Source organism: Phaseolus vulgaris, chromosome 4 (assembly GCF_051622355.1).
Source record: "Phaseolus vulgaris cultivar YP4 chromosome 4, ASM5162235v1, whole genome shotgun sequence".
In the NCBI taxonomy this organism is placed as follows: Eukaryota; Viridiplantae; Streptophyta; class Magnoliopsida; order Fabales; family Fabaceae; genus Phaseolus; species Phaseolus vulgaris.
The window spans coordinates 39,034,314-39,060,456 of NC_143501.1; the positions used below are offsets into that span (position 1 = coordinate 39,034,314).

Genomic DNA, 26,143 nt, shown 5'->3' on the forward strand with positions numbered 1-26,143 from the left:
ATAGCAAAAACATTAGTGCTCCTTATTATTTCTAATAAACACTAATTCCGATGTAATTTCGAACACTAAATTATTTAACCACTCATCATGGAAAACCAAGTAGATGTTAACTACTGATTTAAGATACCTCTTCTTCATAAACACTTTCGAAAAAGAAAATTAAAAAAAAAATAGCAGCAACTTCTTCAACAAAAATTGGACATTTACCAAAGTGGATTTTGTAAAGTTAAATTCCATTGTCCATGACCAAATACTGCCTAACTAAAGACAAGATTGATAACACTTTCTTTCTTTACGCAGGATCAAGTTTATACATAGCTACTGCCATTCTGTAACAGTTTTATTTAACTTCCCAGAGCAAAATGGGCATCACTGATGAATTACAAAAATAATCATTTACAACATAGATAAATCATAATCTTCAGCTTGATCCATCCACTTTCAGTATTCACCGCAACCGAGGTTTATGTTTAGCTCGAACACTGTAACATGTTATTAGATAACCTGAAACTGAATTTCTGTGACAAAAAGGTTTTAGTTGGATCCTCCTCTAATCCAGCGACCAGATCCTGCTTTTCCCAAACTAGAATAGTAATCGCCCACATTTGCCACAAATAGTGGATCCCTATCTTCCATTGTGCACTCTTTACCACCACCACCTGCCATATTATCTAGCTCTGTCTTCTCCAACTCTCTTGTCAAATCCTCCATTGTCTTCTTTAAATTTGCTTTGCTCATCTGGCCAGCTTCCTCTGTAGAGAGACCAACCATTGTAACTTTTGGAAGAAAGGGAGTTGGTTTCATATCTTCCTTATTTACACCTTTTTTAAATGATCTTGCTTTTTCATGACACTGTTTTGGCCATAGGTGATTAAACCAATTACCAAATGGTAGACTTAGCCTGTAACTAGGTTGTCTGATTGCTTCAGTATTATCATCCAAACCGCAATCAGAAGAGTCTACGCATTCAGAAATTTTCCCATCATCTTCCACTTTAGGGTTCTCAAGGCAACGCCTTGACTCGGTAGCTCTCAGATAAGAAGCTTCACTTCTGCAGGATAACAAATATAATGTTACAAATCATTGGACATCCAACTTTAAATGTTCTGTTCAATATAGTAGCTGAAGTTATCAGATCGGTAACTCAGAGACAGTACAAAGGAGGAGCTGAAACAGAACCTACTCTAAGAACAACTATGGATCAGATAAGGGCTGATCAATTGTGCAGGGAGGTTGACTTTAACGTACGTAGGGCAGATGGGTTATTTAAGGCCTTTATTAAAAGTTCTTTGGCTCAACACCTCAATGAGAAATTAGCTCTTTGTTTTTATGGGCCTTTTGAAGTGGTGGAGGTGGTTGGGGTAGTGCCGTATCATCTATGGCATTGCCATCAGAAGAATTTATCCTACTTTTGCCCAACTCAAGTGCTACATACAGGCATGCCAAACCAACAGCAATCTCACTTTTTCAGAAGCTAATTGGTAGCTGCCACTTACATTGGTATTCTGCAAGCTCTAGAATGGGGTAAATTATTGGGTAGACGATATCTGATTATAGGCAGATTATTTTCTAATAATATGTTGATTCTGTTTTTGATATTTATTAAGATAAGAGAGAGAGAGAGAGGGGCATAGGGTTATGCATTTATAAATAAGAAAATACAAATATATGGGCCTAAGCCCATTCTTCGTTATTTCCTTAGAAGCTGACATTGTTAATGTAATTACTACATTAGAGACTTAAAGGGCACAAGAATCATTTGGGTAGGCTTTAGGGCAAGGAGCAGAATATGTAATTGGCAGCTTTGATCATCTACCTATTCTAGCATTGATCCTTTAAAGCTAACTCAACTTAACAAAATGGACTTGTAAAATGAGTTTTATATACCTATTTATATACTATAATTTGACCATATAGACCAACAACCCTCACTACAATTGACCTAATACCATCTTAGAAAGTGGGTTTTTTTAAGAGTAACTCAACATTGCAAAACCAACATGCAAGGTAAAATTTTCTCCCATTTATATTCTATAATTTTAGCATATCTATAGTTGATTGCGATCTTCAACAGTTCCTTTCCAAAGCATAGTTCCTAACAGTTCTTTTCCTAGTCGAGCTTGACTCTGAATTTGCAATCTATTTTCCAGTATTAATAACAATATATATGAATGACCAATCAAATAAACTCGTCAAAAAAGTTGCAGTAAATAAGAAACTGGACTAAACATGTTCAAGTTTAGTTATTAAAGTGGGAGGAAATATATAAATGGTAATTTGAGATGACAAAAAGAAGACATCAAAGTACTTTCAGAACAATAAAACTTTCTCAAATTGAGCTTACACTAAGTGTGTCATATATAAGTGGATTTTAAACCTTCACAGACAAATTCTAGAGAAGGGAACGGGGATGACTGATGACAGACTCCCATTTTAAATCCCTACATAATCCTGTCCATTCTGCATTTCTACAGTTATAACTAATAGGAAAGGCTTCTTTTAAGCAGTGACTGCACATGAGACAAAAAAACTCTAGATGGGGAGCCTAACAAACCAATGATACAAGTTTAACAAAATCTGAATCAAATTTGCACATTTCCGCAGGTGCAATGATAAAGTAAATTCAAGCTGTTGAGAGAAAAAAAAAAAGCAAAGCACAAGATGAAAAACTACCGTCAATGAACAGCACAAACAACTGAATAATCTAATAATACAGCTCCTGATTTCAGAGTTTAACTTATGTACAACAAACCCGGACACTAAATTATGCTAAATTAGTTACATATCCAACCAAAGTTATCTGAATTTAGTAAAAATATTATTTATTCTTAGACAAGATTTGCTAAAAACTTTTTCTTAATGCATGAAAACCCTAGACAAGGAAACCACTGAAGTAAAGACATGAGTTCCAAAGTCATGAATTATACATTTCAGTTTCAAAGGCTTGAAAACAGCGTATAATATATATACCTTCTCTCAAATGAGTCAACCAAATATGGAAATTTAGGTTGTATGCCTGTCGCTTTCCGCAACCACCTATTACCCAGAAATACTTTGTCAACAGTATAATGGAACTGGAGTTCGGCAGCTTTTGAAATAACACTTAGTGGTATACTAGGATGACCCATTTCGTCAAGCAACTCCTGAACCTGTCAGGAAAAATCAACAATAGTAACCCATGTTTTTGAGAGAAACAGGACTAGTAGATATTAATGTTATGTATAACTCAAGTTCATCCCTTTTAAACAAATATAATGAGGTATCTCAGACCAACCTTTTTATTAAATATACACAGATCATATCGGGTGCCTTTAATTGTTGGTCTCATGAATAGCATTTTGAATTGATACGCCTTCTATATTGAATTTGAAGTATTTCTAAATTTATGTTACTGATAGTTTTTTCTTGAATGTATTCAAAAAGACAGGATTTGAAGTCTGGATGAAGGAGTCACTGAGACAGGATTCTAAATATAACACTTTCAGAATACTTCCTCTAGCATCATCATCACGTATTAGAAAACTAAATGCAAATATAGCCTCTAGCCTTTTCGGAGGAGAACTAGGACAAAATGTTGTGCTGCATATTCCACTCTTACATATTAGCATGTTTATACTCATAAGCTTCTGAACACAACAACTCCTTTAAACTTATGTTCTAACAAACTATCAAATTATTATATATCATCTGAAGTTGTTTATCTGACTTAAAGATTTGAGAAAATTTGTTTTAAGCTTAAACTCTCTTTTTTTTCCGAACAACAACACACTATTTCATATTCACTTTGTGTGTAATAAGCCTTGAAGACTTTATTCACAATATATTAACTTCATTCTTTGTATTGTGTCTATTTGTAGCATAAAGGTATCTTTTACAAGGTTTTAACCATCAAAAGATTTGTACCGTACGGTCCTCGGGCGTTGACCAAAGTCAACATAGTGGGACCTCAAAAGAAGGATCCATTATGAAGTACTACAGGACAGGAAGGAGTTTCTTTAAGGTCCACGGCCTCGGGCGTCGCCCAGGCTCAGCATAATAAAGGCACTCGGGAAGTTTGGCATGCTAGGGAAGTGTCCCCTCCTGATACCCACGGGCAAGGATAACCGTGGAGGAGGCGGCACAGTAGGAGGCGGCACAGTAGGAAGCGGCACGGTAGGGGCGTGGAGGCCTCGGGCCTCGGCATCCCCGACAACAATAATAGGTAAAGAAATGTGGTTCTCAAGCCACACCCCCAGTACCAGAAGGGAGAGACCCAACTCACAAAGGATTTGTACATGAGGTGTAGGGACGCGGCAGTACGCACCACCGCTGGAAAGCCACTGGGACATAAACGACCCCTGAAGAGGTCACGTCCCAGAAGGTAATCCACATGCATGGCACGTAAGGAAGGCAGGGTACTCCCAGGACGAGTGACTCAGAGAATGGGCGCATGAGTTGGCACCCATGCAGTCACCCCCCGCACGAGTTGCACTTCGACAGGGCAATCCTACACACTGAGAAGACCCTAAGACTAGGAACGGTGTTGCTAAGGAGCGCCCACAGAATACGCAAGTCTCAAGCTGACACGTGGACAGGAACACTGGGAAGGTATATAAGGTTTTACGGTAAACAGAACAAGGTACGTTTTCACATATTCGCATACCAGTTAACTCATTTGAGAGAATTCAGTTACACATTTCTCTGGACATTGATCTTACGGTGTTCTGCGACAAGAAGTGTTTGGTGTTTCCTGTCCAATAGCTGACTTGATCGTCGGAGTGCAAACGGCCGCGAGGGCGCCATTTGTCTCTCTGTTTCAGGTGCTCACGGCGGAGGAAGGAGAACGTTGGAACATAAGCGAAGAGGCTCTTGAAGCGCAATTCGTAGATACACACGAAGGTGATCCAAGTCAACCGGCCGGAACAAGATTAATGTTTCATATTTATCTCTATTATATAATACTAGATAGCTATGTAATACATAATTATGTATTAATGTTTTTTCCATATATTTTTAAATATTCTTAACCATTACAAAGTTTCTTATAGGACAGTTTTGGGTATAGAAGGGCCCAATTTGACTCAGGCCCAAAACTCAGAGACTTTAGCGATTAAAAAACCCTAATCATTTTCTCACACAGCCATTTTAATGCCACCTCCTCCCAGAATTCCAATCATCTTCTCTTCTCTAAAAAACCTTCTGCAACCGTAGACAAGAGCGTAAGTCGTCAAAATAGGGGTCAAACCAACTGCAGACTACGCCACGCCACCAAAGATGGTCACAAAATACTGCCGGAGATGGCTGGAAGAGATGTGAGAGTGAGGTGTCAAATCAAGAGATAGGCGACACATTAGAAAAAAATAGAATAGATGCCCTATCCCAGCTGCTATTTGGGTTACCACAGCAATGACCTTGAACTACACAACTATGAATGGCTTGTAAGGTGAGGATTGTCTCCACTTATATACTGTATATTAGTTTTATCTCTAGTCGATGTGAGATCTTCAATACACCCTCTCATGCCGAAGCATAGACATCTTGTGCGTGGGACTAGATATGTGTGGATAATCTGTTAATGGTTAGATACCATATTATTATGTTTATGCCTAACTCAACCTCAAAATCAACTTATAAGATGAGGATTGTCTTATATACAATAAATTAGTCTTATATCTAGTCGATGTGGGATCTCCAACAATGTACAACCCTGCTTATTTGTATTTTAAATAAATTCTAAATTATTCATAAATGATTCTTATCCAAAACTCCATTCTATGAGATTATTTTGCACTACGGCTGGAAAAAGAAAACTTTCTTTCTCTATCAGGTACTTCGTTAAACAATAATTTTTCTTGAATTTGATCATACCTCTGGTGGCTCCCCTAGATTATCACCCATTTCCTCAATCACTTCCGCTGCCAAGTTGTCATCAACCACATCCCGTCGCCGCTGCATGTGCCGAGTTTGGATTAAGGTATGGAAATGTTGATCAACAGCTTCTTCGAGAATATTGTCAAGCATATTTTTATCAAAGAAGTAGGGAGTATACCTGATTGAACAAAGAGAAATAATGTAAGCATAATATATTCAGTTCCCTGCTTTGGTAGAAACATTTTTTTATCTGAAGAGTTTTGTATCAATGAAATAGAAAGGGATAAATAATTGAGAGTAAGCACAAAACCTAACACAAATAGCATATCACAAACTACTATCAGCAAGGATGAAAAACTGACCAAAATAATCCCAAAAGAAATCATATATTAAAGCTTTCCATGTACAATTGGAAAAGAAACAAGTAGAGAGATTCATGTTGAATTACTTACTTTAATAAAAAAAAAAGAGGTATCCATCCATTGAAAAGCCAAAATAATTATTTGTTTGACTTTAAATTTCAAATCAAAAAGATAATAAGTTGTGGTAAAAAACTATAGTTCACATGAAACAAGGAAGAAGCAGAGAAACACACACCATTTAATCCCATCTGTAGTTGCTATTGCAATATCTAAGTTCTCGGCACTAAACACAGGAACCCCATCAACCTTTTTCCTGATACCATGCTGTGATATTGCCTTCAGCAGTTTATTGGCTGCCTTGACCTAATGGGGATGCATTTATTATCAATACAGACAGTGAACAAAACTGGAAGATATGCAACAATGAAAAACTAATAATACCTGCTTCTCATTTGGAACAAACTGGAACAAGTGAGGTTTTTCCTGCATGAAGTGTAATGTACCATTTTATAAATTAAGCAAAAAATATAAAAGTAAGAAAGAACATTAACATATCAAATTCCATAATTAGGAACATAAATCTGCATGCATCGATATGTCTAAACAACCTCATTACATAGAACCTTCACTGGGCATGCTTAAATCAACACAACTACATTTAATTGAAAATGTCAACACTACCTTGAAATGTTCATAAGCCAGGTCAAGACGACAGGCACCCACTACACCGCTTGGAATATTCAGCTTTTTGACATATGAAACTAATGCCATTTAAAAGGTCAGTAATAAGTGAAAAAATAATTATTGATTAGATATTATCATTAACCAAACTAATGATGATAATAGAGTCAATTCATGGACGAGCAGGGAGCTAACACTGATAAATTGGAACATAGAAAAAAATACAAAATATATTCTATGTTCCGGGAATATATTACTCATCATGAGATCTCTATCTGACACCGTAGGCCTGTATATTTGCATTGCGGGTAGCTATATGCATGGAAAAATCCTTTAGGATTCTTGGGGCATGTTCACTCAGTTTATTAGTTCCTTCCTTCACTTTGGAACAGTTTTTGTTGGCTTCATAAAAAGGTATGGTAAAATAAGGAAGATAAGACTTAATTAATGGCAGCATGTAGTATATGAAACCCTTTGATGCACGTGATTAGACCCAAATGCTTGCATCGTTGAAGGTGCCAATCTGCCACTTGCTTTTTGGCTTTTAATTGGTGTGTAGCACATGGCCACTTTAATTTTAGTTGCCATCTTTCAGATATCCATAGATTGGACAGCCTTGTTGCTTTCTTGAGTCTTTATTTTTTTCCTTGTATCAGTTTTTCATATCCTGTATCTTATTCCTCCCTACCTTTAGGTTACTCAATCCACTCTAGCAAAATGTTTTTTTTTCTATTTAAAATACTGATGAACATTCAAAGGCTAGCAAAATTAATCGGCCTTGATACGAGTTAGAGGACACAATGCTATTTATGTACCATCATAAACATAAATTTCATCAAGTTTTATAGAAAAAACTAGATAGGAATATTGATCAAAACAACCTTGAAGCAAATGATAAGAAAGAAATGGATTGGTAAGAGGCTACAACATACAATAATACATAGAGAAAAGCAGAATATTTATATATCTAACCTGCATCTCCTAGATCAATAAAAAAGCGAAATACAGGGCCATTCCTCTCACTCTTGGTGATAGCTGCAAAGATTTTTTTCAGCCACTCAGGGCTTCTGCAGGTGATATATAATAGGTGAGAATTCATATTTCCAGAAAAAATAAGGAACGCATAAGCTTAATCTATATGACTAACAATTTCAACCAAGCCATCTTTATCTTAGCTGAAAATTCCTTTCAATGTTCACCAATCTATAATCAGCAACTCCTAAGCTTCTTCGAAGCCATTGCAAGATGGCCCCACGTTTGCTACACAAGTAAGAGATTATCTCACTGGCATCTCATATTAAATCTTAGCATCTCATTCCGATAGTAAGATCACTAAGAGCAACCAAACTCAAGCCTCACATATGATATGGTTGTGTTGGTTAAATACTTAATTAAACCCTTATTAAGCATGTGTCATAAGACTTACATTATAAATACTAAGCTTCAGAGTTGACACAATTATATTGTGCTAAAACACAAATTCAAACAGGCATCTAGAGAGCTTATTGAAATATGCTGGTGCACATAACATTTTATTTTCATTAGCTTTCTTTTCACAAATACGTACGCCGCAAGATAAGCTTAAATAAGTTCTTCTAAATACTTATACAAGTCCTAGACAGTTTTTATTTGAAAAAAAGTTCTCTAGTTTTATTTTTTGTTTCATCTTTTATTATAAAAATGCTACTTTTTGTTCACTTTATCTTCTGTGTTCAAATGTTTCATTTTTTGTATTGGCTAATTATATTCACATAATCACTTTATCATCCATCTCATTCCACTTCATTTTCTTCCCACCACTCATCCACTCTCATCACATCACTTGTCACGTTTTTCACTTTCTCTCTCAAACCTTTCATATTTTTGTCTGTCTCTCTCTTCCTAGTTCCTACCACTCAAATCCACCCCAAAATCGATTTAACATTTAAATTTCTCCTGTCGCAAACAAAATGAAAGATGCCATTCTCGTAATTCAAATTCAAAATGAAAACACAAAACGAAATTTAAAAAAAAAAAATCACGGGAACCCTTACTTTCAGGAACTAAAAATCCCTATTTCTATTCATCTTGAACTAATTCAAATGAACAAAAAAACAATACAATTCCAAGGGAGGAACCTTTTCGAAATGAAGGGAATGTCGAAGTGCGTGGAAACGGCCATGAGGCCCGTCCCGGAGAGGTCACACATGCTGAACACCTGCCCGACGAAGGCGGGCCCCCCGCCGCCGCCCTTCCCATTGACGCCCAGCCGCGCGACGCGCACCGACTTCGCGGCGGGGCGCGCGGGCTCGGAGGCGGTCGCGGCGGAGTCTAGGGCGTTGGAGGCGGAGAGCGGCGGCGCGAAGAAGAGAGGGAGAGAAAGTGAAGAGGGCGGGTGCGGAAGCGTCAGAGATGGAGGGTTTGGGGGGTTGAAGAGAGAGGCGAAGTTGGATGCGGTGGATTGGAGGAAGGTGGCGATGTGGTTGTTGTGGTGGCGGCGACGGCGGTGAGGCTCTGACGGAAGAGCCATGCAGTGAGCATCGACGGATGAAGTGTGGCTTTTGAGGTGAGGCAGTGACGGAGGGAGACTGTTCAGGATTCTGTTATTTTCAAAGGAACATGAGTTCACGCTAATTTCACCTTTTTTTTATTACCAATCACTTGGAAAATAAAACCTATCATATAAACAAAATATTATATATATAACAAATAATTTTGAAATATAGAAACTAAAAGACAAAAGTTGTACCTTATTCAAATTAAATAAGCAATTAAGATAATAATAATATTTGAATGGAAAGATAAATCTATTTAATTAAATATATCAGTTTTTATCTTTAGAAAAATAGAAATTTGGTTTATTAAAAAACTTTTTCAATTTTGATAGAGTGACTTATTTAAATAAACAGATAATATTATTTGTATATATTTCAATTCAAAGTTAAATCACCTCAAATAAGAATATTCAAATTGAGTCTTCTGGTGCTTATAATAAGGGATGTATTTTATATTATATGATATTCTTTGAATTTTAACCAATATATTTAATGGTTAAAGTTTATAAGTTAGTATCACAATTTATTATTGATTTAGATCTTGTAACTTTCTTTTAATGTTTAAGAGATTTTATAACCAACTTTAGACCAACTACATTATACCAACAACAAATAAAGTAAATACTATTATTATTTTAATGAATTTTGTTATAATATTTTGGCTCAAAGTTAAATCATCTCAAATAAAAGCATTCAAATTGAATTTTCTACTCATAATAAGGGATACATTTTATATAATACAATATCATCTTAATTTTAATTAATATTATTTAATAGTTAAAGTTTATAAATTAGTATATACTCATTTATTTTTATTAAGATTTTGTATTTTTTTAATATTTAATAGGTCTTATAACTGATTTTAAATAAATTATATTAGACTTACAATAAATAAAGTGCACATTATTATATTAATCAATTTTTTCTTAATATAGTATATATCATACATTAATTATACTTTTAAGTGTTAAATGAGTTAGTAATAATCACGTCAGAAGACAATTTAAAAGTTAATTGAATGATTTTTTTTAAACTTAAGTATTTTGTTGTAAGATATGTTTTTAAATAAGTTATCATGTATTTTTTTTTAAATGTCATTAGATTATACTTTAAAAAAATGTTAATTTCATATAAACAAAACTCAAGTTTTATAAAATTCCAAACAAAGAAAAAGCTTAGTAAGGCTGATATGAAAATTAATTTTTGTGATTGAGCTATTGAACTTAATAGTAAGAAGGAATGGATTTTCATCATCTTTATAATTTTTGTTTGGCCAGATATAATTTTTGGTTGGAAGTTTGCAACCAAAATATAATTTCTTGTGCTTTAAAAAAAATAACTATTTTTATATGGAGATTTTTTGGTGTTCAATAAAGACATAGTCCATGTTTTATAATTATGATAAGAAAAATGTTAGTTTGATAATGGTAAATTAAAAGATAACAATGTGATTTTATCAATACAATTTAAAAATTATTATTTTTTAATTGTAATATAATGTAGGGTAGTTAATATATTATATCTCTTTTAATAATAATATGATAGTGGCTATTAAAAAGAGAGTTAGATGAAATATGGGGTGGTGAAAAATAATGATTGGGAAACATATTGGCTGAGAGATACTAGAAATTGATTATCTAATGGATGTTATTCTATATTATGTATATCATGCACCAAGTGAATGGGGGATAATTTGATCAATCTAAAGCTATGAGGCTCGGACATCGTCTCTGTTGAACATCCGTATTGATACCAACACTCATAAGACACATATTGATAAAGTGTCTAATTAAAAAAAATATTTGTTGAATTTCTTACAATTCTACGACTCTAACATAATTTTGAAAATAAGAAATATACATTAATTTTTTAAAAACTCAAACTTATTATATAAATTTTTATTATGACTACAAAAATAAGTAATGTTCTTGCTGGTTGACTCTGTTGTCTTCATACGTCTACGACGATCACACGCCCAATTGTCTTTGCCTTCATTCATGCCTTCCTTCAATCTAACACTTGAAATCACAAAGACAAAGGGCGTCCTAGAGGCCGTTTGCACTCCGACGCTCAAGTCAGTATAGGGCTAGGAAACACCGAAAGTAAGTTGTAAAAAGCTCTTTGTGTAAACTGTGTGTATCAGCGTAAAAGTTGCGTAAGAAATTGTGTATGAAAATAGCGTACCTTCTTAGGTTTGTTACTACCTTTTATATACTCTAGGGTTTCTACGGTTTCCGCTAACCGCAATTAGGGTTACTGAGGGTGTGCCTTAGCGCCGCTATCACCCACTCTTAGGGCAATCTAGCGCGTAAGGCTCCCTTATTGGAGTGCAACCTCTTTCGGAATGACCACCTGGGTACCAACTCGTGCACCTAATCTCTAGGGTCATCCGTCCTGGGAGTGCCCTAGTTGTTCATGTGTCATGCATGCAGCTCACCCCTGGAACGTGACCCTCACGGGTCGTATCTCTCCCAGTGGCTCTTTACTTGTGTTACGCCTGAGCACGGCATCCATACTGCACGCATGGACCTCTCGTGATCTAGGCTTCTCCCTAACTGATAATTGACGTGTTGTCTGGGATCCACCTCTCGTGGCCTAGCTTCGCTGTTTGAGTCATCGATGTTTGACGTCTCATCGCCAAGGACACCTCAGTACATTCTGGTGATCGACGTTTGACCACTCCTCGGCGCCTTGGCCCACGTGCCTTGCAAGACACCGACCCACGCCGCTCGTGGGACCCTGCTTACGTGCCCCCATCATCATTATTAGCGGTCAACGACGTCCGAGGACTGGTCGGTACAAGTAACAAATTCTTTTGAATCAACCATGAAAAATATTTTTCTACTACAAAAGAAAAATTAACACAGATAAATCTTTATTATTAATTTATATAATTTTATAATATGTAGATTCATCTATTTGTGTCCTATATATATTTTAGAGATTAATACGAGCTATATAAATTTAAAGTCTCTTAAACTTTTATAATGACACACCACTTTTTTTATTTATTTTAAACAACTCAATCAATGTTGGATCACAGCATGTTTCTTTCCGACGTCAAAATCTTTTATAGTAATTTTTATTTAATGTGTATGTTAAAATAACACTGTTGCTCAGAGGATACTTAAAGGTTGGTTTTAAGAACATTGTTTTATTTTATTCCCTTTTATGATTTTTTTTTATATTTTAGGGTAATAAAATGATATAACTATTTCCTTTTTAGGAAAATACACTTATTGTTACTTTTATTTTGATGTAAAATTGTCACAAAATAAAGTCTAAAATAACTTTCTACATATTAAACTTTTAAACTAGTAAAGTAGAGTTTTAAGTAAAGCTAGACCCAAACTATTTTAAACTAATTGTACAAAAACTTCAAATTGGGTCTATTTTAAATTTTTTTTTTCAAAAAAACTAATTTTGAAAAACTTAATTAATTATTGCTTCTGAAATTTTTGAAACTTTTAGCTAAATATCACCTTAGCATAATCTTAGTTTTTTTTCTTCTAAGATTGACTTTGTATAAATTATATTAAATACTTACTCATTTAATTTTTTATTTTTTTATATTCAGGTAAAAAGCAATAATAGTGTTTTATTTTCTAAATTTAAAAGAGAGAGAAAATACCTTGCGATATGTTTTCATTTCGGTTGTAGAACTGCGTTTAATATAAATAAAAATATTTTCCCTCAAATTTTGATTTTGTAATATAAAAAATAATACAATGTTTATTTGTTGGAGAATTTATTAAAATGATTTTATCAATTAAATTGTATTACTACGTAAAATAAAATATTTATGTAAAGAAATTGTTTTTATGTTTTCTTTATATATAATAAATGATGAAAGTTATTTTGAATTGGATTATTTTTAGTTTTGGTCCTCGGTATTATTATTCTGTAACTTTACTTTTCTCTATCCTAACAAAGTGAATTAGATTTTTTTAAATCACAATTATGTAATTTGATATCTGTGTTTAGTTGAATATTTAATACATTTATTAACATAATTAGAGATTATTATGACTTTTCAATAATGAATTGATTTATAAGTTTTTTTTACTTGATTAACTAACTTAATAAAGTCATGTCATCACCATATGTAGTATAATTAAAATCCACAAATGTTTTCTTTGACAAAGTGGAAATAAATAGAAGAAAGGAAAGAAAAAAACAAAGAATTGTAAGAAATGAGTGAAAATATTTTATTATGATAAATAAAGAAAGTAAAAAAAGAGAAATTAAAACAAAAAAAACAGTGATTATTATTATTATTATTATTATTTCATAGTTAATATTTAATAAAGAACATATTGGAGAATCAAAATTGGTCTAATATGATATTTGGATGACAGTACACAGCTAAATTCAAATATCTGCTAGAAATCAAAAGCAGAAGTTAATCTTTAAATCATCAAACTTCCACCAAAAGAAAAACTTATTTTTATGGGTGAAAAGGAAAAAAAACTTTAATAAGAGTAAGTAGAAAAAAAAAAGTGGAAAAGAAAAACAGATAGTGTAAATATGCATGTTGTAGCTATGGAGTATGATTGACTATGTTGTCACTTACTTGCTTTTAGCTCAAAGCCCCCAAAAAATATTACAAATGGCCTTGTTTGAAATAAGAAAAATGTTTGGATGAACTTCTTCATAGCCCAACAACTAAAGTACCATGAAAATCACACATTAAGATTTCACAACAAATATCACGTGACATATCGTTGGACATGATGCATAGTAGAGTATGGGGACAAACTTAGAGCATTATAGACAAGGAAAATTGATCTAAGGTGGACAACTTTATGCAACCAATAGTCCAAGGCTACCATGCCATCATGCCATGCAGTAGTCTGGATTTTGAAAATGTTATCCATAAATCAGAACTTGAATAATATACATATGAGCAACAGTATAACATCAGCCTGCATAATAGTCTTATCAAAGTCTCTTTAATGCAGAAAAAGTCACCCAATCTCGATATAAAGTCATGCATCTGGGAAATTTTCAAGTCCTTGCACCCACTTCTAATTATGCACTGATACTGGCTTGGTAGATCCTCCACTCTTTGGCTTCTTGATTGCAGGATGTCTGAATTGTTTGATTGCAGGCTTGTTAAATGATGTATTTGTCATCCTCAAATGAAATGGCCATTAGCAGATTCTCAATCACACATTGTGAAAATTTTAAAAACATGAATTTCTTGTTCTACTTCTACAGTGTCTTCATTCTAACCTTCGAACAACTTGTAGGAGATGGACATGGAAACAACGATTCCAACTAATGACATTAACTGCCAACAGAGTCACCTGATAGATATGTTATATCATCTTTCTCCCATTAGACATCTAAAATAGGTTCCATAATGTCATATGAACTGTCTGAAATTTGTTCTAGTTCCATGGATGTTAAATCAGCATCCTGCCTGAGTTGCTCGTCATCAATTATCCCTGAAGTCTCTTCAGATATATAATTCTCGTTTATGTCTGAAATTTGTTCAAGTTCCATGGATGTTCCATCATTATCCTGTTCGAGTTGCTGGTCATCAATCATCTCCGAAGTCTCTTCAGAAGATCTATAATTGTTGTTTAAGTCTGAGTCTGGTTCAACATTCTCAAGCCTTTTTGTCCATGTGTTGACCTGTGTAGATTGAGATTGCACTTTGACTTTTATACGCTTTCCTCTGCTGTATCTATATTCCCATTGTGGTGGTGGATATTTTGCATGTAACTTATGGTATTTGTCTAGCATACCCAGCTCTTTAAAGGCTTCTCCAACCATTGCGACAGTAGAAACACTAGGTCGCATAGCAAGCTCCTCAATGTCTGCAAATATCTACAGGAGAAATCAAGAAGTGAATATCCATGACGCGTTAAGTCTGAAGTAACTTCAAATAAAGTATCTTCCACTCATATTAATATAGGGACATGTTAAGTTGACAACTATTACTCAGTAATGTTACTGAGTAAATAGTTTAAATTGATAGAGTTGAAAATCATAATACCTCAAACATCTTCTCATGCATGCCCTTCTTACGGTAGACAGATATCATTTTATCGAAAAATCTACGAGGCAAACTTTCCATATACTGCATTAATAACTTTGTCCAAAGCTCTTCAGCTTCATCAAGTCGATCATCATTTACTAAAGCATTAATTAATGTAAAATAGCTTCCCATTGTCTTTCCTTGACCTTTGCTTAACATCCATTTTGTTACCTACAGTACCATTCAAAGAATAGGGAAACAAACAAGAATAAATAAATAAATAACATCAGAAAAACATACTAATTTCGGGCTGAACATCTATTTTTAGGGATATCAAAAGCAATGGGTCAGTGCAACTTTAGAGAAAGAAAGAAAGCATACAAAATAATGTTGCATTACTATTTTAGAAGTACCTGTATTACACGCTTCCACTCTTGTTCGAATTCTAGGGTCTTGAGCGCCTTTTTTACTGTAATTAAAGGGAATTCTAATTCCCAAGCAACATAGGAATCAAGAGCTCCATAAACTTCTTCTTTGACATTTGACAGTTCCTTAATCTGTATAAGACATAGAGAAAATACTTTTTCAGAAACACAAAGCAACCAAGAAAAATAAGTACAAAAGTTTCCAAATTAAATGAGAAGGCCACAACTTCCCAGAGAAAACAAAAATGAAGCTTAAATTAACAACAGAAATGAATATATGGTGTTGATAATCAAATAATATCATTCTGAATCTATTGTAATAAATTTGGTTTATAGCCAAGAATATCTCATATAGGGGAAACACAATATCCTATGATCTAATCATATGTAATGAATGCAATAAGCCTATACAATCATGCATCCGTGGAGCATTCTGACATGTGGATTTATGCTCAATATGCCTCCATTTTCTCTCTTGTAACATGGTATCAATGCAGCAACATTCTCTGTGACTTATTTTACTATTTTGCTGAGTTCCCTTAAACAAAGCAAATTGGAACGCTAATTAGTCAACCTAATTTTGTGGAAGAATAAGAAACAAAATGTCGTAGTATGATAAAGTGTTGAAGCATAATATAGAGTCATGCATCAGTAACACATGAGATCTTATAGATGAAATAGCTGCTCAAAGAACTCAAGTTCGAAGATACTAGTCTGATGACACTCATTTGTGGTAGTCAAGTTGGTCTTCATATTGCTTCAAATCTAGTATGTCATGAGGACCAAACATATTGAACTTAATTCTTATTTCATCATAGAAAAAGATAAAGTAAAGGGATATTACGGCAAGATTTGTCAACTCTACTGACCAATGGACAAATGTCTTTACTAAATTCCTAAGAGGACGATTGATTATATTTGTAACAAGTTGGGATACATAAATGATGTATACATTTCAACTCAAGGGGGATGTTGGGAATCAAATCATCATATTTTAAATCTTATTGTAATAAATTAAGTTTATAGGCATGAATATCTCATTTAGGGGAAATAAAATACCCTCTCATCATGTGTATCAAATGGAATAAGTCTTTATAATAATGCTTCTATGGTGTATTCTAACAGTTTTATGCTGAATGTCCTATATTTTCTCTCTTGTAATAAAGGAAATGCCATATGAAAGGACTTACAGACTTAACAAGCTTCTCAGACTTGGAAATGGTCCCAATTTTTTTATTAGTCTTCCAAACTCTGGGATACCTTGGTCTTGGACCTTTTGCAGCACATACCTGATATTAAAAAAAAAAACTGAGATGAGTTCACTCACTCTTTCATTTCCTAGAGCCAAAACGTCTGATGTTAAAAGTATGCAATCTTGCAAATTTTGGTTTCCAGAAATTAATAATCATAGTTCTTTGGATCTTACCACAGTGCCTCGTGTACTTGCTGGTATTTTAATGATTTCAAATGTCTTAGCAATAAGTAGAGGAGAATCTGTCAGTGCAAGCATCTTGAGAACCCGAATAACTCTAAAATAAAATAGAAGACAGAACATCATGAGGACATAAACAATTTCTAGGACTTACAAATAGTACAGAGTTAATTTTGTTAGCATATAAGTTATTTTTGCCTTAAAAAATGATTGACTGCATGTTTGGTGTCAATATGAAACTTTTGCCAAACCAACAAATGTTAAACAGAAAAACTGTTTTCATACTAATCATCACAGAGACAAAGCAATTTAGTCAGTTTCTGATTCCAATTTTTGCTTATAGCAGATTCTTCATATTCCAGCTTCAGTGTAGCACAACATAAATAGTAGATTAAGTGACAGCTAGCCTGATACATAAAAACAACATGATTGCAAGAATGGTTATGCTTTAAGGGAGGGACTTGGCGAGAATGGGAGTTCAATTTTATCTTAGATTTTTGTGAATAACAAGATATTAAGCATTGTGGATATTCACAAAATAAAATAAGGGATTATCAAGATTGCAAGGGAAGCTTCAGGCATAAAAGTAAGGGATAACCATTCAAAATACCAAATTGTTACCTTTAAATGCATTACAATATAGAAAAAAACAAAGGAAATATTTAAAAAAAGAGTCTTGTTTTTTCTTTTATTTTTTATAAATCCATTCCCAAGCATCATTCACACATAAGGAACATGTTTTTCTATGAACTACATCATTTCATTTTGTTTTAGACATTAAAAGCTGCTATGAGTTTCAAATTGACGATTAATTAGCTAAGAGGGAAAACAAATCAATGAAGAACTTAATAATTCCAAGTAACGAGCTTAAATCCTCGCATTTTTGTCATCTTAATCATTTTTTTCAACCACAACCACTCAACAGCCATCGTTACAGCATGCAATTGCACTGAGAAATTAAATTTAAGAGAGACAAGAAAATAAACTAACCACGGCCTGATACACTTGAGCACAGTGTTGTGGAAGTCGGAACTCAGCGTTTAGAACTCTTACTCTTTTCCACCATTTCAGAGAGAGAAACAATATTCTAACTGTAACCGAAGAACAACGAACATGAAATACCGCTAAGGTGTTTGGGATGGATATTTTTTATTGCTCGACGCGAAACGACGGCGTTGTGTTCCTGTAAGGTAGGGCTGTGGTGTCACGTGCGTGTACTCGGGTCGGGTCAGATACGTTAAATAGGGTTATCAAACTCGCGGGTCAACCTGTTCGAGTTTACGAGTCAATTGGAGCTTGGCTAGTGAACCTTGAGTGAACTTGTTTTTTTTGGAAAACTCGGTGTAGACTCGGACAGACTTGTTAAACTCGCGAGTTCGAGGTCGAGTCAACTGAGAAAAATCCAAAATCGATTGAGATGTTCGTTGTCATAACACACCGCGCCGCGCCATGTTGGTTGTGAGTTTGTGGATTAATTGGAGGAAAGGTTAGATTTAGGATTAAGTTATCACAAACACTAACAACGGACAAGGATAAATTATATAATTATGAATTATATAAATTGACAATAAATATTTATGTGCACAAGTATGTTTCAAATTATTTTTTTTTGGAGCAGAAAGAAGTTTTTTATGACTGTTCACAAGGATTTGTTTCTTATTTTTATAATCATAATGACAATTTATACAATAAAATTTGAACTTTTAGAAAATTAATATATTTTTCTTTTTTAAAATTGTGTTAGAATTCTATTAGAATTATCATAAATCTAAAAAATACTTTTTGAATTAGACACTTCACGGATACGTGTCCTATAGGTGTCATACGAGTGTCGGTATCGAACACCGATACGTCATTTAAGAAAAGTGTCTAAGATTCATAGATTGAGAGTGATTTTTTGGTTAGGTTTAGAATTTTTAACTCGATTGGGTTGGCTTATGTTTTTTTAAGGGTTGAGTTATTTTTAAGTTGGGTTGGAAAAATTTAAGCTGATTGGGGTGGGTTATTTTTAAGCAGATTGGGTTACTTTTTCCTATGCGTTGGAATAAAATCGGATCGGATCGACCCGCAAAAGTAGGACTCGTGACCAGGCGTAGAAACCTTACAATGGTTTAGTCCGTAGCTGATCATCAGGAACCGTAGCAAAAAACAAAGCCTCATCTTCTAGTTCAAATCACTATGGATCTCTCATAATATTCTCTGCCAACCAAAAACCACGCCAATAAAAAATATACTATGATGATAATCGAGCCTCCCATCGCCGCCCGCTTCCACGCCGGAGCCGCCGCGCTACCTCGTACTCTCTCTTAACTGTTCAATCTCTCTCTCTCTCTGTTTTTTCTTCCAATTGTTTGGTTATGTTTTTCGAATGCTTTCGCTGACTCACCTTAGCGGTTGATTTCGATTAACGGAATGTGATGTTGGAGATAAAACGGCGGCGTTTGCAGTGTTTCGGAGTTCTGATGGAGTAACAGTAGTTGTTATTAATTCGCTCGTTGAATTTTTTTGGCTGATATTCTTTCTTTCAAGTGTTTGGTTCTGTTTTTCGAATGCTTTCTGTGACTCACTTTAGCTTTGATTTTGACACGTTGAGTATGATGCTGTGAGATGTTTTAATTTAAAACGGCGGTGCTTGCAGTTCGAATGGAGTAAAAGTAGTTATTATGTATTCGCTGATTCAGTTGCTCTTTTTGGTAGATAATAACCGTTCAATGTGGAGTGCTGATGATGTGAACGGTGTGCGTTGTGTTGCGTCGTGCCGGCTCGCATGGAGCTGCGGTTTCGATGTGTCTCGGTATGCCGATTTTGTATTTATTTATGACGTAGAGAAGTGTGTTTGATGATTGTGGAGTGTAATTGTGGGAATTAGTTAAGTAGTTTTTTGTGGTTACGAAAGTAATGGATAATCGTGGAAGGATGCTGCTAAAGTGGAGACCTCAAATGAATTTAACTAGAATACTTCCAATCATGGATTTTGTAGAATTGAAAATTGTTGATTTCTGTGATAGTGACTTTTGTAATAGGTACTTTAAATGTTGTATTAAAGATGATTTCTTATTGGTAGACGATGAAAAATATTTACAATAGTGAATTATTAAACTTGACCGCCAAAACTCTTTGGAATGAAGCTCAATGAGATCTAGAGATAATGTGTTCACCCATTTCCACATTTGATGCTGAATGATATGTCAAGTCAAGTATTAATATTCAGTTGGATGAACTGCTGGCCATAAATCTAAAAGAAGCTATAATGTAGTTTTCATTAGAAAGGGTGCATGTCTTGAAGCAATGTCAGTTGCAGTTCCCTAAAGCAGCATACTTTCAAAACTTATATTTTTCTTTAATCTGGCAGTGGAAAAGTGTGTTGATGAATTCAGAAACGTCTTGTTTTATCTGTGAAGCTTATTTTGAAAATTTTGGCTAACTTTCATGCCCAGAAATACCAAACGTTTCTCAGGAAATGTATAATAAATGAATATAATTACACAGGGTAAGAAGTAAAATATACACAGGCACTCCATTCACAAGAAGAAACAAACTTCTAAAGAATAGAATTAGGGCATCACAAGAGCATCTGGGCTCAGCTCAGGATCCTGTAAAGAAAAATGAGAAGTCATCCTATCATCCATTTGAAGAACTTGCGGTGTCGTCATCAGAGAGTACTGAAGATGCAACACTTACCGCTGCAGAAACAAGCAGAACAATTATTGAGGTACTCAGTTGTATTAATTTTGCTAATCAACAATGTAACCTCATTTAGATTTTCTCATTTTAGTGCTAAATTGCGCAACAGAGAAAGAATAGCTTTCTTTCTGGATTAAACAATTGCTAGAAAATGCCCTTATGTTCCAAAATCTGTAGTGTTCATATATGAAGAAATTAATGATGGTAGAAGTAGATGTCAAAACAAATAGCTAGTGTCCCCCTTTCTTTTAAAAAAATGTTCTGTTCTCTTCAGTAGGTTTGATTTAGCATTACTTGTTTTTCAAAATGTATATAAAATTTGAAAATAAGGAAGACAATTTTATTTTTAGGTTGATATTTGGGTATGTAGTTAGTTACCAGATAAAATAAGAGAATTAATTTTCTTTTGTGTGGTATTATTCTTTTTTTGGACCCAGGTGTTAATTGAACTATTGGAAAGAACCCTACCATAATTTTTTTCTTTCTGTTTTGTTTTGACTCAAGGTAAGTATAGAAGTTGACAAGGTTTCTTGCAATCCTACTGAATAATAGCTAGAAATTTATATATGAAAAAAATATTAATTAAAATTTTGTTGGGTTTGCCAACTATAAGTCAAAATAATCGACTAAGTTTCTTTTTAATAAAATTATCAAAGTTATAGAAGTTTATTAAAAGAATTATTGAACTCATCATTCCTGAATTTATCTTTGAAAGTTTAATGCCAAAACTATGAAAATATTCTATTCTATTAAATATTTTTATTGTAGAAGAAATTGTTTGGTAGTAACAAACTGTGAGCCTTGGATCCTTTATCCCTAGGCTTAACTCATTCAGCAAAAACTCTGAACTGGAGGGAAGAATCTTATCAGTTGCATTTATTCTTATTATCACAATTAATGATTGCGGTATATCATTTTTAGGTTAACAGCAAAGCAACACTGATGTTCTCAAGTTTGATTAGTGATGAATTTCACGAAAATATTATTTGGCCAGATTTGCCTTATTTGACTGATGAGCATGGAAGTAAGTGACGGCTACATGATTGTCATTTATTATGTATTAATTATCTTGGGCTTGGGAAGCTTAATCCACTTAATTAAATTCTGTAAGCATTGCAGATATATACTTCCAAGTGAAGAACGGTGAAGATGTCCTGCAGTCCCTAACAACAGAAAATAATTTTGTGGTATGGCCATGCCTAACATTTTAGATAATGCCCTGGAATATTGTTTTTTCAAATAGTTACAGTCAGCTTTAACATTAAGTGTTCTGGCATGCAGTTTATGTAGACGTCTATTTAATGGAAAGCTTTATTTTGCTTGAATTTGAGTTCCTGATTTTTTTGAATTACATTTTATGCACTAGAAATTACTAAAATTTCCTGCATTTTCTTGGTGATCATTCTATATTGTTGAAAATGTAATTTGTGAACTTTTGGGCCTCAACAATCTCTTTATATTCTACACTACTTGCTTTTTGTGTTTCATTATACTATTTGAAGCACAAACAATCAATCCCTTTGCATAATTTGTGTGCTACTTTTTCATCTCACTTTCATCTTTCATTCGAGTCTCCTTTTCTGTTGCATAATTGCAAAGTTTGTGTCTCATGATATGTTATAATGTTTGGTTTATGGATTGTTTGTTCTGCATCTTGTAGCAAGTCATTGTTGGTATTGATTCCATGGAAATGATCTCCGAGATGGACTTATCTGGTCCTTCAGAAATTGACTTTGGGTTTGAAGAAATTGATGATGAAGACACAGATGATTTAGACGAAAGCGATGAAGAGGATGAAGATGAAAATGAGAATGAAGATTATGATTCGGTCTGAATTTTTTTATATCACTTTGAGGCTTATATTCATTTTTGAGCTATAAACACCTTCAATAGGAAAGAGTATTCATTATTTGTATATTATTGTTTGCAGGAATGGGTGGCTGCTTTTACAGATGATGATGAGCAAGATGATGATGAAACACTTGCAGACTGGGCAAAATTGGAGACCATGCAAGCTTCTCATCCGATGTACTTTGCCAAAAAGTTGGCTGAGGTAGATATTGATGTTAACATGTTGATTATATAATGCCTTTTTATGACCTAGTTTATGGCTTTAAGAGACCTCATTCTAAAATCCTTTATATCATAAATTTCCCTGGTTTTATGTTATCAATTGGCTTCATTATTATTATAGATTGCTTCAGATGATCCTGTTGATTGGATGGAGCAGCCTCCGGCTTGTGTGGCTATCCAAGGGGTTATAAGAGCTGCTTTTGTTGAAGAACATTCCACAATACAGAAGCACCTATCTGCTGGTCAATCCAGTGACACCGACATAAGTAAATCCATAGAAAGTAATGGGGAAATTGGTGCGATTAATGGTCATGTGCTTGATTCAGGATCTTCTGGAGATGATGAGTCACAGCAGGTGGAAAACAATGGGAATAGTATTGTCCCCATTAGTGAAGCTCCATTTTACAAATTGGAGATGATTAAAATTCAAGTGTTTTCTGCACAAGGGCAACCTGTAAGTTTACTGACTTTTATGTTTTCTTGTGATTGTTTAGACACAACTACTATGAATTCATGCACTAGATCATTCATCTTGTTCATATTAACCGATCCTGGTGCCTTACCACACAATTTGCTACCTTAACCAAGTTAAGTAATACGGAATGTTTTACTGAAAACGGTAAAATACCGAAAAAAGCAACTTGTACAATAATTTATAGATATTGACCTTAAATTTGGCACAATTGGTATTTTTTTTCTGGAACAACCTCAGTATGATAAGTGGTGTCTCATCAGAATTGATTAATTTGTACTTATACTTCTAGTGAATGCACAGCAGAATAGCTATAAATTGATGGAGGCACGAGCAGATAAAGAAGAGCATAGATAATATCAAGATATATCTACCAGAGTTTGTTTCCCGTGTTCTATAGTGTGAAGTTAGGAAATTGTAATTTAACTAACTTGTTAGAAACTTAAAATTGTTAAACAAATAGCGTTTGAGGAAAAGAAATCCCATGTAGTGGCTTAGTGGAAGAAGTAATACAAGATTGTCTATCTCAAGTTATTTTTTTGGTCCATAGACATGGTCAACTAGTGTCTCAAGGCTTTTTAGACTTGTCTGGTTCAGCCGAGAGGTAAGTAAAGTCTGACCAAGAATTGTTTCCGTCAAGAACTGAATCCAGCAGTGCCCGAATGATTCAACTTAGGGTTCAACACATTAAGCACCTGTGTCCAACTCCTTGGTTTCCCCAGATTAAATATGAATAATTTAGACCTGCTTGGCACTTATTGTCATAATATGAAGTATATATTAGTTATTGCTTCTGATTCTTTGTAGACTGTCCTTGAAGTAGAAGACTACATGAAAGCCCAACCTGATGTTATTGCACACTCTGCTTCCAAAATCATATCTCGTTTGAAAGCTGATGGAGAAAAGACCTTGCAAGCCCTTAAGTCCCTGTGTTGGAGATGCAAGAGTATTCAAGTGGAGGTAATACATAAACTCTTGAAAATTATTTCTTTAGAGCACTTGTCACCTGTTTCATTTTCTCTAGAGCAATTGTACACAAGCATATGCACATTTACGTATTCTCCAATCAATTATCACTTTGATTGCAATTTATTGCAGGAGGCTCAACTTATCTGTCTAGACTCGCTCGGATTTGACCTAAGAGTTTGTTCTGGGACACAGATTCAAACACTGAGATTTTCATTCAAGAAAAGGGTACACAAGTCGTTTTTAATAGATATAAGTTTAAATACTTTTACATTTCATAAGTTTTGATACTTGTTCTGCTATGTATGTCCTTGTAGTTTATTCCCAATTATTTTCACTTATTGAAAATTACATCTCCAGGCCACATCAGAGTACAGTGCTGAGAGACAACTCAACGATATACTATTTCCAAGAATTCACCCAAAGCAGCAAAAAATGAAACAAACGCATCAAAATGAATGCTAAAATGGTCTACGTGATTTTTGTATGGTTTGTATGCCTTTGGTCAATGATTGTGTATAAAAAGTGAAAGGCAGGGAAAAAAATCCCATGTAGATGCCAATCAGGTTATGTAGTTTGAATTACATTTAATTATTATTTAGTTGGAAGTAAATTTTTCCCCAGTTGCTTCCTTAGTCCTGACTCTTGATTTCTTATCCACACTTTTTGTATTCATCTCTTTCTGTTGATTAATCTTAAACCTGCAAGTACAGGACAAACAACTAGAGACATTAGACCCCAGTATATTATTGGGCCTTTTAAATTCGCTGAACTTAAAGGGTGCTATGGTCAATTCAGTGGCACCGGCACCGGCAACATGGAACCCAAAGTTTGCCGTGTCGTGAATGTAACTGCAAAGCCGGTAAGTTGAATGCCTATTATGACAATAGTTCTCCAAAACTGGACCGGTTCCATCTCTCTGACTAACAAACAATCTAAAGGCAAATACTTCCTACGCCCAACATTTCTTGAACCTGCACCCAACATAATTTTAAAATTTTGAAAATGTTCCGGAATTGAAAGAATACATTATAGAAAAGTAGATTGAAAGAGATTGTTGTGTTTTTGGAAATAAAAATTCAGAAACAAAAATCAAAATTTCATTTCGGATAAGAAAATCCAGAATTGAAAATAATACATTATGGAAAAGTAGATCCATAAGAGATTATTGTGTTCCGAAAATAAAAATCCAGAAAATAAAAATCAAAAGCCTGAATAAGAAAATTCGTAACACAAAAAATTTGTTCTATCCAAAAATATATTCTTGAAAATGGGATCTAGAACGTACTAATTTTTTTAAGGGTATTTTCGTCTTTTTTCTTGAAATTGGGTGCAGTGATATGGTGCAAGAAACAATTGTCCAATCTAAAATATATTTTTAAATTTTGTAATCTGAAATACATTTCCAATTTGGAAATATATTCCAGATTCTACTCTGTAAAATATTTTTGATTATAGAATCTATAATTTACGATTATATCTTTGGATTGTGCAAGAGTACAGATTGAATAATCTAAAATACAATCCTTTACTTCTAAAGCAAAAGTTCACAAGTAAGAAACTAATGGAGTAGAATAATGAAAAGATTGAAAGCAAAATAAAACAAAAAGGGGAAAATGGACATTTTAAAAAAATTAGGGTGCAGTAGAAACATAAGGAGATAAATGAAGAAATTGTC

General features: G+C 34.0%; 3 protein-coding genes across 3 annotated transcripts; 1 reads left to right on the plus strand and 2 right to left on the minus strand.

Moving 5' to 3' along the window:
• Nucleotides 1-216: 216 nt before the first annotated feature.
• Nucleotides 217-9,529, minus strand: LOC137837562 (Tic22-like family protein). Its single transcript, XM_068646586.2, has 8 exons — nucleotides 9,011-9,529; nucleotides 7,866-7,960; nucleotides 6,894-6,973; nucleotides 6,654-6,695; nucleotides 6,448-6,575; nucleotides 5,848-6,028; nucleotides 2,971-3,149; nucleotides 217-1,051 (listed from the first exon to the last, which is right to left on the minus strand). Exons 1-8 carry the CDS (start codon nucleotides 9,400-9,402, stop codon nucleotides 535-537), a joined length of 1,614 nt encoding a protein of 537 aa, XP_068502687.1. The 5' UTR covers nucleotides 9,403-9,529; the 3' UTR covers nucleotides 217-534.
• Nucleotides 9,530-14,186: 4,657 nt separating this feature from the next.
• On the minus strand, nucleotides 14,187-18,431 carry EMB1417 (Pentatricopeptide repeat (PPR) superfamily protein). The gene is made up of 6 exons (XM_068646587.2): nucleotides 18,261-18,431; nucleotides 17,265-17,367; nucleotides 17,029-17,127; nucleotides 15,827-15,970; nucleotides 15,432-15,644; nucleotides 14,187-15,262 (listed from the first exon to the last, which is right to left on the minus strand). Exons 2-6 carry the CDS (start codon nucleotides 17,346-17,348, stop codon nucleotides 14,768-14,770), a joined length of 1,035 nt encoding a protein of 344 aa, XP_068502688.1. The 5' UTR covers nucleotides 17,349-17,367; nucleotides 18,261-18,431; the 3' UTR covers nucleotides 14,187-14,767.
• Nucleotides 18,432-19,284: 853 nt separating this feature from the next.
• On the plus strand, nucleotides 19,285-25,100 carry LOC137837564 (uncharacterized protein At3g49140). The gene is made up of 11 exons (XM_068646588.1): nucleotides 19,285-19,566; nucleotides 19,968-20,064; nucleotides 20,760-20,982; nucleotides 21,876-21,978; nucleotides 22,074-22,141; nucleotides 22,615-22,782; nucleotides 22,885-23,007; nucleotides 23,149-23,481; nucleotides 24,307-24,459; nucleotides 24,598-24,693; nucleotides 24,826-25,100. The coding sequence occupies exons 1-11, from the start codon at nucleotides 19,506-19,508 to the stop codon at nucleotides 24,928-24,930; spliced, it is 1,530 nt and encodes a 509-aa protein (XP_068502689.1). The 5' UTR covers nucleotides 19,285-19,505; the 3' UTR covers nucleotides 24,931-25,100.
• The last annotated feature ends 1,043 nt before the right edge of the window (nucleotides 25,101-26,143 follow it).

What these genes read in the sequence shown, in the direction of transcription:
- EMB1417 (XM_068646587.2), bottom strand. Translation starts at nt 17,348, where the DNA reads ATGCTTGCACTGACAGATTCTCCTCTACTTATTGCTAAGACATTTGAA. An exon ending in CAAGTACACGAGGCACTGTG is followed by an intron (nt 17,128 to 17,264) that starts GTAAGATCCAAA and finishes TTTTAATATCAG; the next exon opens with GTATGTGCTGCAAAAGGTCC. An exon ending in CTGAGAAGCTTGTTAAGTCT is followed by an intron (nt 15,971 to 17,028) that starts GTAAGTCCTTTC and finishes TGTCTTATACAG; the next exon opens with ATTAAGGAACTGTCAAATGT.
- LOC137837564 (XM_068646588.1), top strand. Translation starts at nt 19,506, where the DNA reads ATGATGATAATCGAGCCTCCCATCGCCGCCCGCTTCCACGCCGGAGCC. An exon ending in TGCGGTTTCGATGTGTCTCG is followed by an intron (nt 20,065 to 20,759) that starts GTATGCCGATTT and finishes ATAATTACACAG; the next exon opens with GGTAAGAAGTAAAATATACA. An exon ending in GATTTTCATTCAAGAAAAGG is followed by an intron (nt 24,694 to 24,825) that starts GTACACAAGTCG and finishes TTACATCTCCAG; the next exon opens with GCCACATCAGAGTACAGTGC.
- LOC137837562 (XM_068646586.2), bottom strand. Translation starts at nt 9,402, where the DNA reads ATGGCTCTTCCGTCAGAGCCTCACCGCCGTCGCCGCCACCACAACAAC. An exon ending in TTGTTCCAAATGAGAAGCAG is followed by an intron (nt 6,576 to 6,653) that starts GTATTATTAGTT and finishes CATCCCCATTAG; the next exon opens with GTCAAGGCAGCCAATAAACT. An exon ending in GTTGACTCATTTGAGAGAAG is followed by an intron (nt 1,052 to 2,970) that starts GTATATATATTA and finishes GTTATCCTGCAG; the next exon opens with AAGTGAAGCTTCTTATCTGA.